At 36.8% G+C, this 16828-nt stretch overlaps 1 protein-coding gene across 1 annotated transcript in view; it reads right to left on the bottom strand.

Moving 5' to 3' along the window:
* Positions 1–13007, bottom strand: part of hecw1a (HECT, C2 and WW domain containing E3 ubiquitin protein ligase 1a) — a 98756-nt gene extending 85749 nt beyond the window's left edge. Inside the window, exons 1-2 of the mRNA XM_084102909.1 lie at positions 12962–13007; positions 2656–2713 (exon numbers count right to left, since the gene is read on the bottom strand). Coding sequence (XP_083959035.1) covers positions 2656–2682 — 27 coding nt within the window. The 5' untranslated portion in view covers positions 2683–2713; positions 12962–13007. The remainder of the gene's footprint in view (positions 1–2655; positions 2714–12961) is intronic.
* Positions 13008–16828: the final 3821 nt, after the last annotated feature.

Raw genomic sequence — 16828 nt, 5'->3', positions numbered from 1 at the left:
TTTCCTTAAAGAGATTTTTGTTTTAACTTGATTTAACCCATAAAAGTGAATTTTATTGGTATAAATGAATGTATTTATGAATATAACCGGTTAATTCTCCACTTAAAAACATAAAGAGAGTAAATTAACTTCTGTAATATTATCATATAGTCACTGGGTGAAATTGGGCTCTTTAAAACTGAACTCCGGTCAACATGTCCTGTATCTAATAGTGTCCAAGCTATCCAACACAAGTGTCTTTTTCAAAACAACATTTGCATAGTTTGTGGACATATAGAGGAGTGTGAGTGTTGGTCAGAAGGTATGGCACTTTCCAGAAGATGGAAGTGAAACATGCAGCATCAAAACCAATCCAGTGGAATATGAGGGAATATGACTGATGAGCGTGGACAGATTATTATCATCCTGTGAGGGTTTTCATAAATCTACAGCGAAGCTTTAACATTGAATTTTATGTGCAACAATGAGACGTTCTGCAGCTTTAGGCACAAGACAATCAACCATGTGCTGAAGTGCGACGTAGGCCACACTCCTGACTTCCACATACAAGCATCACCAAACTCAGATGATATGATGAGTTTTGATGACCTGAGCCGTCGACAACATCAACATCAACAACAACAACAACAACATCAACATCAACATCTGTATCTGCAGGAGATTCACAGTATTCCCTTAAGCAGGGATTATCAGCAAGGTGTGGTGAAATACACCGAAACAACCAACAAGCCTGCCAAGAACCAGAATACACACACACACACACACACACACACACACACTCACTCACTCACTCTCTCTCTCTCTCTCCCTCCCTCTCTCTCTCTCTCTCTCTCTCTCTCTCTCTCTCTCTCTCTCTCACACACACACACTCACTCACTAACTCACTCTCACACACACACACACACACACACACACACACACACACACACACACACTCCCTCTCTCTCTCTCTCTCTATCACACACACATGCACTCACACACACTCTCTCTCTCTCTCTCTCACACACACACACACACACACACACACACTCACTCTCTCTCTCTCTATCACACACACATGCACTCACACACACTCTCTCTCTCACACACGCACAGACCTTAAAATAGCAATGCCTCTGGGATCTCGTCCACAGTAAACGGAGTGTCACAGAAAGCAAGACTCAAAAACATGCTCAAAATGACACTGCATTTACAGTATCTCTCATTAATCTCTCATTTATTTCTCATTAATCTTTCATTAATCTCTCATTAATCTCTCATTTATCTCTCATTAATCTCCTCTGGAAGTGTTTCCTACAGGACTGGCAAAGCTTTTCCTTCTCCTGCTGGAGAGATCAGTATCTTCAGCTTCTCAACTAACTTAAGTCATTAAACTGGCTTTACTGGGACTGTGAGGATAAACCAGCAGTGAAATCATTTTTATTTCCTTCATCCATGAAGAAATGATCCATTAAAGTCAGGTATGATCTATGAGGTGTACATTCAATCCGTTAACTTTCACCCCCTTTCTGAGCACCTGAACTGAACTGGTTGTAGTTCATGAATGCTTTGGAATAGAGAGCATTAGTGTCGCTGGCTCCGGAAGTAATTTTCCCATTCATTTCTCCCATAGGGAATCAGACAAAACTGCAAAGGTACGAGACTGTGAACTTAACGGTTTTAGTGAGGGAAGAAACTACAGTCCCATGAAGCACTGCAAAATCGAATTAAAACAATGGATAAATCTAAAACTACTCATTTTAAAATAATCATATATAAAAACAATATATTTTAAGTTCACTGCAAATTATGAATATGTATTCAAACATTTCAGTATTTTAAGAGCGTAGAGGGATCGATTTGATTCCGTCATTCGCAGTGCTTCATGGGAGTGGGCGGAGCTAAATAGCTTTTTGGCGCATCTTGCTTGTTCCGACTCTATGATTGGTGGAGTTTTCTGCACTGCATCATGGGTAATGTAGTTTTCACCAGAAATTCCACTGTTAAACATGATTAATTAAAAAAATATGTTTAAATAATGTGGGTGACGGCTTCAGCAGAAGCAAATCCCATCGATTAACAACCTCGTAGGGCTGTTTTTAACGCTTTATAAGGCATCATTAAACATCAATTTATCTATGGAGAAAATGAATGGAGTTTTTGCTTCTCAAACCCGACTGTTGCGCTCTATATAGACCTTTTTGAAGAAGACACTGAACAGATTATTGCAGAAGTGAAAGTAAAAAAGTTTAGGTTACACGAAAGCAAATTTACTGACCTATCATTTTTTCCCGTAAAAAAATAAAAATAATATATATATTACAAAATAATTGCTATAAACAAAGACACAGCTGTAACAAAGTTTTGATCTACAGTTGATATTACAAAATTGAGCCGCTACAAGGATTTAATGCAACATTTCCATTGTAAAGCAATGTCCAGTTTCAAAACGCATTTGGGGTGTTTAAGCTTTCAAATTATACCAATTTTATGATGATTACTAATATATGTGATGAGGGAAAAGGCAATGAGAAGCACCACTGGGACACTGACAGTTAACAGGCTGTGAAATGGACAAAGTCATGCGGTAACCGTCCACAGGTCCACATGAGAGTCAGCGGTGGTGAGGATGATGATGGTGGAGATGAAGAGGAGCGGACGGAGGAAGAGACTGACCTTCACACTACACAGGTGTAGCAGCATTATGATCCCGCAACTCAAAGCACATCAGATCCTGAGGAGAAGGTCAGGAGTTACTGAGACAGCACAACCCTCTGAAGTTCACAGAGCCGTGTGTGTGCTTTAGATACAAAGACCAGCTGAAGATCGATATTCAATATTGTGATATTATGTCATTTACTTTGATATTGTTAAAGGAACACTCCACCCATTTGCATTAAGCTTTGCAATGTTAGAAACCCAGTCATACTATTGAATGGTCTTGCAACATTTTCTCATTTTCCCCTGAGACGGGAGAAATCCGTATTTACCTCTTACACTTCCTCCCACAATGACGCAAAAATCGTCATTTTGCGTCATTGTCGGAGGAAGTGTAAGAGGGGGGGATTTCTGTTAAGACTACAAGCACTAGTTCCCACCCTTTCAAACCCGCCCATAGGGGGTTGGACTTAATGCGCTAACAGACCTATCACAGATCAGCGCCAGTGCGTTTGATTTCCAATGCCATCCCGGACATGTCCGGCCGTCGAGACCGTCCAAAATGTCTCAGTGTCTCGGCGCGTCTCAGTAATGACTCCACCGGCCTCGCGCCGTTCTCCCGCGGCCCTCAGCCTCGTCCTGCTCGCCACAGTAAACACAATGAATGGCGACTGTAGAACGCAAAAGCCGAATCCCGGACATTTTGTGCGATGCGATCTCAAAAACCCGGGCAGACTCACGGAGACTACTAGTAACTTAGCTTAGCTTTATTGTTTACAACTGCTCTCTAACCGGTAGGCGTGGCTTGGGAGTGGCCTCCTAGGGCAGCGAAGCAAGTGCATTCTGGGAGTTGTTGTCTTTCATCCACATAAGCCAAAAATACATTTTCTGGCTTTTCTCAGTCTAGAAAGCTCCAAATTCAAAAATAATTTCACATTTCTTCTACATAAATGACCCAATTTAAATACACATTCATCTTTCCAGAGGTGGAATGTCCCTTTAATATGTAAAATGCAGGAATGCAATCAACATCAATGCTGCATGTGGTACAAGACATCAGAAAACACATCAATTCACAAACACAACAATAAACACTCAAAGCATTTTAAAGCAATATTCCAGATTACAGTAATGCAGTAACAATGTGGAAATCATACCATGGTAAAAGAGTGAATTACACCCTTTTCTGGTGTCTTTTTGTGTTTAAGTTAATCAGGATATAAACTAGTGTTCAAAGGTTTGCGGTTGGTCAGATTTTTTTTAAAGTGTCTGAAAGAGTCTCTTCTGCTCACCAAAGCTGCGTTTATTTGATCAAAAATACAGTAAAAACAGTGAAATATTATTCCAGTGTAAATCAGCTGTTTTCTATGTGAATATATAGTAAAGTGTAATTTATTCCTGTGATCAAAGCTGGATTTTCAGCATCATTACTCCAGTCTTCAGTGTCACATGATCCTTCAGAAATCACTCTAATATGATGATTTGATGATCAAGAAACATTTATGATTATCATCAATTATCAAACAGTTAAAATTTTTGAGGAAACTGTCATATTTTCTTTTTCTTTGATGAATAAAGTTAAAAAGAACAGCATTTATTAGAAATAGAGACATTATAAATGTCTTTACTGTCACTTTTGATGATTTTCCTTGATGAATACAAGTATTAATTTATTTTCTAGTGTATCTGTCCACAAATTTTCATTAAAAACAAGTAAAATGTTTAAGAACAAAATGCTTTATGATCAGTCTAGTTTTATGATTATTTTATGATTATTTGTGATGCACTTTGTACACTTATTTTTTAATTCGTATTTAATTCTGGAATATTCTTTATTACCTGTAAGTTAATCAAGTTAAACAACATCAGCATTATTCATGAATCTAGACACATTACAGGAGAAATCTGTCATTGCTCTTTCTCTGCAGGTCCAAATAAAATCAATAATTTAAATAAAATGGAGTATTTCTAACACATTTCTTTAACATCCTCTATATAACTCCTGGAAACATGACAGAAAAACACTACAGCGTCTGTGATGGATGTTAACGAACTCACTGCAGAACACATTTATGGATTTGTAGAGAAATCATCGATCGCCAAACGCCATGAATTAGATTTTGATATGATGTGAGTCCGAGCAAATGCTCTCAATGTTAACACGAGTGTTTTCTACATGACTTAAGTGAATTACGTCTCGTCTGATGTTCCTCAGTGCTGTAATGATGTGGACAGCATTGATCTGTCTGAGAACACACTCGCTGTATGGAGGAGGAATGAAACTAAACTTCACTAATGCTCTTCTGAAACGGATCCCACAATGCACTGCGAGAGGAAGAGTGTGTGAGGATGGAGACTGTGTGAATAAATAACTCGTACTGAAAAACAATTGGTGCACACACATTTTTCACTCAAAAATTCACTCAAAAACAATGACAAAAAAATTGTCATTTTTAAGTAGAGAAACTGAAATAGTATTTTCTTAAATTTTATTTGCAGTTTTGTAAAAAAAAATCACATTTTATATTACTTTAAACTTGATATTTTTTAGCAGCAAACTTGTACTTGTTCCAGTAACATTTTCTTTTTACCTCTCTATATCATTCAGTCATATGTGAGCTGGACTTGTTACATGTTCCCTGTTTGTTTGGACTTTTATTGTGTATTTCTAGTTTCCTGTTTCCTGTGTCTAATTTTGTAGTCCTTTTGTTTTATTCCAATCAAGCCCTGCATCCCAATGTCCATCCTATCCAGTGTGTCCCATAAAGTCCCCGGATGGTCAACTATTCCAGGTGGATTTTTGAAGTGTGGATCCGTGCTCATATTACCCATGATCCTTTGCGCTTAGGAGGAAGATTCAGTTTAGAACTACAAACACAAGTAAAAGGTGTTTAAAAACTACAAAAAATGGCGGACGTGTGAGGCCGACGGTGAGAGGTTTAGATAAAGTTTTGAGTGACTAATAATCAAAGTTTAACCTGATAAAAAATATTTATTTAATGTTATCCGTGTTATATTTCATCTGCAACAACAATGTGGACTTAAAGATCCGTTTGGCCATTAACTTTTAATATGCATCATTATAATATGAGGAAAGTCTCTGTATGAAAGAGATCAACGTGATTCTGCATCTCTCTCCGATACAGTAGGAATTGAAATAAAAAGAAATGTGGAGGATTTTATCTTTGACAAGATGATTGACAGGTCAGTTTACTGTGTCAGGATGATTGACAGGTCAGTTTACTGTGTCAGGATACGTCAGAGAGCAACCGTTAAAGACACTATTGTATGACGGGTTAGTTTGTCCCGAAGCTTGTCTACTCTTCTGCTACACACTCAAAAGTATCTACTTTTTCTTCACAAAAAGAGTTCACACTCTTAGGGCGTAGTATAAGCAGGCGAACTGAGACGCAGCAAAGGGGAACCAATGAAACAGAAGAGCCTTTCCCTCTCTAGGAGTAAGACTTTCCCTCTCTGCCGTGCGTGCGCGCGCTATCGGTTTGGAGCACAGTCAATTTTCAAACATTAATTTCTTAATTTTTGTCAGGAAATCTTATGCATCACACGTCTAAATTCGCATACATCTAAATTTTAAAGGGGTGGTATAATGCTCTTTTCACAAGATGTAAAATAAGTCTCTGATGTCCCCAGAGTGTGTATGTGAAGTTTTAGCTCAAAATACCCCACAGATATTTTTATATAGCATGTTAAAATTGTCACTTTTTAAGGGTGAGCAAAAATGCACAGTTTTTGTGTCTGTCCCTTTAAATGCAAATGAGCAGCTGGGGGACGGAGCTACAACAGCTTGTGTCCTGGAAATTTCAAAAACTTTTTTGTTTATGTTTAAATGTATGTAGCTGATGTGGAGTTAACTATCTTTTAATCATTGATTAGCATATTCTGTCTTGATAATCTATAAATCGTGTTCTGGGGGCGGGGTTTATGTAAATTTTAGGGTTAGTGATGTCACTAACCCGGGAGGAATGTGGTGTAGGCCATACCAGCCATTTTTTGTAGTCCTTAAAAAGCAATTTTAAAAAAAGCAAATATCTCCCTTTGCTTTGAACTTTGAGCGTCGTAACTTTGCAGATGTTGTTTATACTCAAACATCAACATTACACACTAACTAAAGTTAAAAAAGTGAAATCATAATCAACCACCCCTTTAAGTACTATTTTTACCCAAAATGGGTTGATGTGCGTTAGTGAATACACACACGTAATCCAGAGATCGCTTTAGCAGAATAAATTGCAAACGTTTTGACTAATGAAACATGAAAACAATAAATATTCATGGTTATCTGTGTTCCTCCAGCCATCTTGGGTTTTTCATAAGAATACACTCAAAAAATGAATTTTTGCCTCTTGTAATTAATTAAAATAAGCAAAAGTAACACAGTTGTTTAATATTTTGTCACAACTTAATTTAATTGTGTTCAATCAACCTAATATATTTAAAACTAAAGTTTACTTACTTAATTTGTGTGAAAACTACATGAATAATTTTTGTTGACAACTAACTGGGCAGTGGATATCTAGTTCCCAGCATGCTTTGCAAGGGACTGCATTAGGAGGGTAAATTTAGGGATTAAAGTGTTATTTTATGTGTTTTTCTCTAAATGGAAAGATGTTGTTAGTTAATGTTAGTGTTTAATATTCAGTTTTAATTAACACTAGTAGCTTCTATCATTGGAAATAACTGTAGAGTCAAATTAGCTAAAATTATAATATTGGTGATTTTAGGCAGGGCAAAAATTAAATGTAGTCAACCTGACAAAACTTTATCTAGCAAGAATGACTAAATGAATTTAAGTGCATACAACAAGATTACAACAAATCATTTCAAACAAATTAGATTTTGTTGGAAAAATGTAATTCATTTTCGTTGAAAAGGTTTCCTTAATTTAATCAAGTTCGTTCAACAGCTTTTTTTTGTGTGTGTAAATTATATTTATAATGCAATGCTGCTAATCGACATATCCTTTATCACTGTATATAATACTATAAAATATATTTTTTTTCTGCCTCATTCGGTGATATGGAGCCACACCAGACCACAAAAGTTATTACACACTCGACTGATGTCATGAAGTGAGTTTGCAGTAAAAACGTTATTAAATGTTCTCTTGTTGGACAACAGGACTGAAAACGCTCCTCATTAGGCGTTTGGAATGACGTTTGATGTTAAACGTTCTTCAGGGAACCATCAAAGCCTTTATTAAAGAGAGGAAAACAGCAGCCCAAACATCAAAAGGTATTAGAAAAAGATTTTATTATTACTATTGTGTGTTCTGAGAATGTTTTCCTAATGTTTCCGTTCAGTCATGAATGTTTTAAGAACGTTTCTAAGCACATTCTGGAAAACATTATTAGAAGAACACTACAGTTTTGCATAATTCAAACGTCCTCTCAACAATACTCGTGTTGCACTAAACATATGTTGAACACTGAGTTACAGTTTAAACGTGTTCCTTAACGAGTAATTGGTGATTTCTGTTGTGAAATTGTTTATGATTATTAAGCATTTCCCCCTAAATTTTCATGATGTGTCCAGAAGTTTGAGTTTGTACATCTTGATTCTTGTTCAATCCTCAATAGTGTAATACAGTCAAAAGTTTGGAAACATGACTATTTTTAATATTTTTGAAAGAGCCTCTTCTGCTCATCAATTTAGTTGATCAAAAATACAGTAAAAAGTATAATATTATTCTAATGTAAATCAGCTGTTTTCTATGTGAATATATAGTAAAGTGTAATTTATTCCTGTGATCAAAGCTGAATTTTCAGCATCATTACTCCAGTCTTCTGTGTCACATGATCCTTCAGAAATATGATGATTTATTATCAATGCTGGAAACAGTTGTGCCGCTTAATATTTTTGTTTAACCTGTGATACTTTTGTTCAGGAATCTTTGAAGAATAAAAAAGTTAAAAAAAGAACAGCATTTATTTAAAATAGAAATCTTTTGTAACATTAACCACTACTGTTCAAATGTTTGTGGTCAGTAATTTTGAAAGAAATTAATACTTTATTCAGGATGTGATAAATTGATAAAAAGTGATACTAAAGATTTATATTGTTAGAAAAGTTTTCTATTTTAAATCTTTCAAGTCTTTTTGACTTTATTCAGCATTGAATCCTGAAAAATCACAGTTTCCAAAAAAATATTAATAACATTAATAACAATTGAGCATCAAATCAGCATATTAGAATGATTTTCTATATTTTGGATCAAATAAATGCAGGCTTGATGAGCATAAGAGACTTCTTTCAAAAACATTAAAAATAGTCATGTTTCCTAAAACAAATACGGCTATGAAGTATAAAAAGTAGTGCAAGTTAATTAGATAATCAACAATATGTTTATTGGGGAATAAATCTGCCAAAATGTCATGAGAATGATCTCAGAATTTAAAATATACTTGACTATCTTTAAAATATATATGCACATTTGATATATATTTGTATTTTTATTTTGGGGTTGAGAAAGGTTTGAAAGAAACAGAGCAACAATAAATAAACAATATCAACATAAACGTAAATCAAAATAATATAAAAAAATAAAAAAATTTTGATTAAGAAACCCAAAGCTTTTTTTTTTATCCTCACTGACCTTTATAAATGTCTGTCATTGGTCGGAGCTTGACAGGTTGAGCCAGTCATATTGCAAAACCAGAGACAATGCACGAGGGATTTGACAACGCAGATGGAGAGAAGGTATTATCATGTTAAGTATATCTGCACAAGCCTGCGTTAAACTCTGCATCTGTGTGAAGAAGACTGAAACTAAAGCTCTTGTGTGTGTGCTAAACTACAGATCCACCAAAGATCCAAACACTCATTATAATAATGAACTCTGACCTTTATATTCCACTCTGTTTAGCGACCAGCAAGCAAAACTCACTGTGTCTTCTGGGATCTCTCGTGTGAGTGTGTGTGTATTAAACCGGGTCATGACGTCACGTGACAGTAGTGTGTGTGTTCAGCGAACCCAGTGAAGCGTGACAGCATATATAGGTCAACTGCACTCATACGGAGCGCTTATGAAGTTATGATACGCTCCCTCTGGCACGCTGTGTGTTTCCCATTAGCAGACATCATGAGCTTTCACAGAGACAGAGTATTTTCATTAGTTCAGGACACACTGCGCTCTGCCTCTTCACATCCAGTTTGATATATGATCTTGAGAAAACAAACAAACCAAGAGAAACCATTATGTAGCGTCATGCAGTTAACTGTAATAATAATATCTGCAATTTTCCATCTACATATACAGTATATATATATATATTTATTTACAAAATCGCTATTATTATTGTTGTTACAAATGTTATGTAATTTTAATATAATTAATAATTATATATATATATATATATATATATATAATTGTTATTATTATTGCTATTACTATTATTATTATTATGCTACATTATATTTTTTTCCACTACAGTTTTCTTTTAAGTTTGTAGCTTTATATAAAAACAAGAAGTCAATATCCACATTTCTGTACATGTTTGTGTGCCATTCTTTGAGGATGAAAAACATTAATGCATAATAATAACAATATTAAAATAAATATTACAAATACATTAAAAAAAATTATATATATATATATACACAGTGGGGAGAACAAGTATTTGATACACTGCCGATTTTGCAGGTTTTCCCCACTTACAAAGCATGTAGAAGTCTGTAATTTTTATCATAGGTACTCTTCAAATGTGAGTGACGGAATCTTAAACAAAAATCCAGAAAATCACATTGTATGATTTTTAAGTAATTAATTTGCATTTTATTGCATGACACAAGTATTTGATACATCAGAAAAGCATAACATAATATTTGGTACAGAAACCTTTGTTTGCAATTACAGAGATCATACGTTTCCTGTAGTTCTTGATCAGGTTTGCACACACTGCAGGGATTTTGGCCCACTCCTCCACACAGACCTTCTCCAGATCCTTCAGGTGTCGGGGCTGTCGCTGGGCAATACGGACTTTCAGCTCCCTCCAAAGATGTTCTATTGGGTTCAGGTCTGGAGACTGGCTAGGCCACTCCAGGACCTTGAGATGCTTCTTATGGAGCCACTCCTTAGTTGCCCTGGCTGTGTGTTTCGGGTCGTTGTCATGCTGGAAGACCCAGCCACGACCCATCTTCAATGCTCTTACTGAGGGAAGGAGGTTGTTGGCCAAGATCTCGCGATACATGGCCCCATCCATCCTCCCCTCAATACGGTGCAGTCGTCCTGTCCCCTTTGCAGAAAAGCATCCCCAAAGAATGATGTTTCCACCTCCATGCTTCACGGCTGGGATGGTGTTCTTGGGGTTGTACTCATCCTTCTTCTTCCTCCAAACACGGCGAGTGGAGTTTAGACCAAAAAGCTCTATTTTTGTCTCATCAGACCACATGACCTTCTCCCATTCCTCCTCTGGATCATCCAGATGGTCACTGGCAAACTTCAGACGGGCCTGGACATGCGCTGGCTTGAGCAGGGGGACCTTGCGTGCACTGCAGGATTTTAATCCATGACGGCGTAGTGTGTTACTAATGGTTTTCTTTGAGACTGTGGTCCCAGCTCTCTTCAGGTCATTGACCAGGTCCTGCCGTGTAGTTCTGGGCTGATCCCTCACCTTCCTCATGATCATTGATGCCCCACGAGGTGAGATCTTGCATGGTGCCCCAGACCGAGGGAGATTGACCGTCATCTTGAACTTCTTTCATTTTCTAATAATTGCGCCAAAAGTGGTTGCCTTCTCACCAAGCTGCTTGCCTATTGTCCTGTAGCCCATCCCAGCCTTGTGCAGGTCTACAATTTTATCCCTGATGTCCTTACACAGCTCTCTGGTCTTGGCCATTGTTGAGAGGTTGGAGTCTGTTTGATTGAGAGTGTGCACAGGTGTCTTTTATACAGGTAACGAGTTCAAACAGGTGCAGTTAACACAGGTAATGAGTGGAGAACAGGAGGGCTTCTTAAAGAAAAACTAACAGGTCTGTGAGAGCCGGAATTCTTACTGGTTGGTAGGTGATCAAATTCTTATGTCATGCAATGCAAATTAATTATTTAAAAATCATACAATGTGATTTTCTGGATTTTTGTTTTAGATTCTGTCTCTCACAGTTGAAGAGTACCTATGATAAAAATTACAGAACTCTACATGCTTTGTAAGTGGGAAAACCTGCAAAATTGGCAGTGTATCAAATACGTGTTCTCCCCACTGTATATATATATACTGGTGGTGTTTGTGTGCTGCACTTTGAGAATGAAAGAATAATAATAATAATAATAGTTTCTTGTAGACTGTGGGTTAGTAATTATTAATTATAGGCCTAATCAATCATCTTTATATAAAAGCAAGTGGTCTGGTATGTGGTCATGCAGATATTGGTGAGTGTGTGTAAACATAAACACATTTACCGCATGAGTACCAGGGTAAACACCAGCCTGACCTCACCTCCAATAAAAGCCAAACCCACTGCATCATAAAGCTCATAAATCCCACGCATAATCAACATCAGATCCATAACACTGCCAGAGAGGAAACATGGGAAGCGTTTTCTCTTCTGACTGACGGAAGAATTATCAACTTTGGCTGTGGATCAGATTATAATGCAGTCCTGATATCAACTCAATGCCCTCTTTAAAAACATTACAGCCTTCATTATTGAAATAATTAGGTATTAGTTTACCATTCCAGTACTTCTAAAGTAGTCTAATGCATGAATTATGACAAAAGCATATGACTGGGTCATAATTATGTGCATCATCATCAGGCCCACAAATTACACAGGAAACGTTAAAGTAATTTGCACTGGATTCTTAAAAGCTGTATTTTGATAAAAATTGCACAAATAGTTTATATATATATATATATATATATATATATATATATAAAGAAAATCAACATTAATTTGTGCAACAACATAAAAAAGTCACTCTGATCTAATAAGCATCGTCATATCCAATAGAGTTGGTGAATATAATTCTATTATTGTCATATTTTACTAGCTTATTGGACAAGCTGGTGTCTCTGCTGGCTTGGGGAAGACTGAACATCATCATGCTTTAATGCATTCAGCATCACTGGAGGAAAGAGAGGGAAGCTCAATGACACCAGAGGAGAGAAACCCCACAGCACCAGTAGAATTCCCAATGGAATCAAACACACACTCGAAAGATTGATCAAACACACACTCGAGAGATTGATCAAACACACACTCGAGAGATTGTTCAGTCACATCTTTAAGCGACTGAGAGCGTTTGCAGAGCAGCGACTGATATGATACACACACACACACGATAAAGAGCGAGCTGAAACACACCTACCTGGGACAGTACGAGCTGCCTGTGAATCATCCTCCAGCTAAAGCTGATCCTACATCCCAAACGCGATGATCCCGAGCAGAAACAGAAACATCCTGAGGAAACCCATCGCGACCAGCAGAACAGCAGAGCGCGCGAGCAGCGTCACACACTCTCCCGCATCAGCACCGCGCGCAGCGACCAATCAGCGGCCGTCGTTTCCTCCTCGCGCTGCTGTGACTCCGCCTCCTGCCTGACTCCGCCCACAAACATCATCTCACTGCCGAGATGAGCAGTGTCTTGAAGTCCAGAAAAAATCTGCTATAACTTCAACAACAGCGGTAATAATAATAATAATAATAATAATAATAAATAATAATAATAAAGTATGCAAGAGCCTTTGGCAAGCACCACAAATAATAAGAAGATACATGAACTAACTTGTATTTACAACACATTTTTATATATTATTTTTTTTTTTTTAAACTGTTACTGCTGAACATTGCTTAAATTTGTAACACCCAAGAAATTATATAATTTAGATTTTTTTTTATGCATAATGACTGGAAGACAAATAAATAATAATCTCATTCAATTTTAGCACAACGTGCAGTATTGACTGTTTTCATTAAGCTGCTATCATTGTAAGGAAAAACGTCATTTTTAACATTTTTAAGGAACATTTTTAAGTTATGGAAAATATACTCTTTCAGATTACAAACCACCACTTGGTCCTAAACTATATTGGCCATACTCAGTTTATACTAAATTGCAACCGTGTAATCTATTGTGGGGTAGTTTTTATGTTTTAATTTAATAAAACATGTCTATTTAATTGTAAGTTTATTCAAAGGTGCACTATGGAACTTGAACCTCTCTATTGCCACCTGTGGTTGAAACATAATACCGCATGTTACTATAGTTCTTCTACATCAGTGCTTCGGCGCGGAAGGATCTGATGGATTGAGGAGTGGTTACCATGGTTACCGTGGATCATATCAGAGCTGATCTGTCATGCTGCAGTATATGAATTTCCAACCAAACTTATATTGACACGGGCTCTTTCTGTCTGTCACATTTGCAGTTCAATGTCTCCTTTGCTTTCACAGTGCCGACTACAGTTCAACATATGCAACAACACTGTTTATTGTAGCAAACGCCAAAGCCGCTCATCAACAATCACACACACGTCATACTGTCTGTACATTATAGTGATGTATGTCTCGAGCCACACGAGAAAACACTGTATCCGCGCCACTGATCGCAGCGGCAACGAGCACTTTGATCACTTGGTTTAAAAAAACACATATCAGTGAAATGATGGGTTTTAACTTCATTCAGGAGTCATTCATGTTGGGTAACTGCACAACTACACAACTGACAGATGACTTTGAGCGCACCGCCAACGGTGTGTGTTGTGTGTGTGTGTGTAACCATAGCGACAAAACGACCAACTTTCGGATCCCGCACTTAAGCCTATAATTTCGTTTTTAAAAATGTAATTAAGTATTTAAAAGTTACAGAATGAGTTCATTTGGAGTCTGAGACTCCGAAATCGGCAGAGATAGGCAGGCATTTGCTTAGATGAATTTGTGTCTTTGATATCTGTGTGTGTGTGTGTGTGTGTATGTTGTGTTGTTGGTGTTAGACTAAATAAATGGTCTTTTAAATATCATCTACATATCTCCGTTGTGTTGACTAAACATTAGGCCTAATCCAAGTTTATAATTGTATCTTTAATTTGATGTTACGATTTCATCTACACATTAAGTATAATTTCAATTGGTTACATATTTCTCATTCTTTAGACAGTTGTTGGAGGAGCAAGATGGTGTTGGAGGTGTTTGATGTTTTGTCAGATGAACCAGTCAGTACCAGTCATGTCAGTCCTCAACAGTACACAAAAGTTAAGGGAGTCTCAATCCTCTAATAGTGCAGTAACAGCCGTCATGCAATTGCTACACATAGCTGATCTCACCCAATCAACAAAAACACTTACAGTGAGCTCACAGTCACACACATGACATGGTCTGTCTCTGTATTGTTCTGCCTGTGTAGTTGAAGTAATACCGTCTAATATGTATTGAATGTAAACTGCGGCTGAACCCTATGCTGCTGTTCTTGAATTCATACAAGTTATTGCTTAGCTTCAACACTAGTCTGTTTTTTTCCCCTCCGGTCTCGACTTGGTCTCGGTCTTGTCTTGGTCTCGATACCCTCTGGTCTTGGTAGTGTCTTGGTCTCGGTCTCGACTTGGTCTTGGTCTTGGTCTTGTCTTGGTCTCGATACCCTCTGGTCTTGGTAGTGTCTTGGTCTCGGTTTAGGCGGTCTTGACTACAAGTCTAGTACATTATCATAGCCGTCCTTTTGTGTGATTACGGACATGACGTAGGCGTAAGCTTGATATTTCCCGCTAAATTCGTCCCCACAGCTCGATGAGTTTTTAATTTTTTATTATTATTATTATTTAGATTTTTTTATCTACCGTAGCACTCTCTCAATAATGGAATTTCATTATTTTTTAAAAATACACATCCGTGTTTTTAAAGCTTACGTACTTAAATGAAGGCCATTTTAAACCTTTTTAGGGCTTTAGCACACTTAACATAGGCTAATGTGTTTAAATGGCAGATGCTAAATATGTTACTTGTGTAAGGTTAAGTGCCGGAACAGCTCAGTGTATCTATTATATAACTATTATATTATGCTATTATATAACAGACGTTAATGGCATTTACTGACAGGCAAATCAGCTCAGTTAATGTTGATTATATAGAATAGGCCTACAAGTTTGAAATATTAAAGCTTGAGGAGAGCATCAGTCATAAATCTCATAAATCTCATAAATCTCAATCTATAACTTTGACTCAACTGCCCAATCCATGGAATTGCCAGTCAGATGCAGTGTATTTTATTTAATTCAGTGGGATATCTGAGGAGTGAGGATATTTCCCAACAGCATGCCAAATTATATTATTGGTCACAGTTAGTTAGACACAAAATCCATTAACATTTATAGGCTAGCCTACTGTATATTATTAATATTTAATGTATCAATCACTTAGACATTAATGGCTGTTTTGTTTATGTCTTTAGAAAATGAATGCTGAAAACTATCCCATGGGACTCTTACGGAAATCAAAACGCTTTATTTATTTATTTATTTAGGTATTCATAAAACATTTTTTTTTGCTGGACGTTATTTTAATAATTTTAATTAAATTTTGGAGCTGCAGTGATAATGTGCAGTTTTGTATTTGGACAGATGAAGATCTAACCTGTGAAGAAGAAATAAAGAGTTGGTGTTTTATTAAAAAAAGAGTAGCATTGACCTCTAGCGGCCATATCTGACTATTACAGCCTAAAATAGAAAATACACAGTTGTCAAGTCTGTATTCTTACTTGCTAGTATTTGCGCCATAGAAACACTCTAATAAACACATAAACAGACAACAGAAAGGTTAAAGCTGAATTCGGGCTCAAATCAAAAGAGTGCACAATACCAGAAATGTTTTACGCTACACACTTCACCATGAATCAGTAATTAATGTTATGTCTGTAATTATATACAGTATGGTGAAGGTGAAGTGGACCATTTAAGCTTGATTATACTGTGCTTAATGGGTTTACACTTTCAGAGCATAACTATAGTCTTTAAATAAATTACACATATTTTCTGAAAGCATGCCTCATACTCTCAGAACTCTACACACAAATCTAAACACACACACACACACACACACACACACACACACACACACACACACACACACACACACACACACACACACACACACACACACACACACACACACACAATGGGCAAAACCCCTCAATTCTCCTGCAAAATGAAACTTTTTATTCAAAACGATGTTATTTCTTCTCAAAATG

This window comes from Abramis brama (genome assembly GCF_963993115.1).
Source record: "Abramis brama genome assembly, chromosome: 24".
Classification (NCBI taxonomy): Eukaryota; Metazoa; Chordata; class Actinopteri; order Cypriniformes; family Leuciscidae; genus Abramis; species Abramis brama.
The sequence above is the reverse complement of the archived record's forward strand: the minus strand, read 5'-3'. Positions and strand labels throughout refer to the sequence as shown.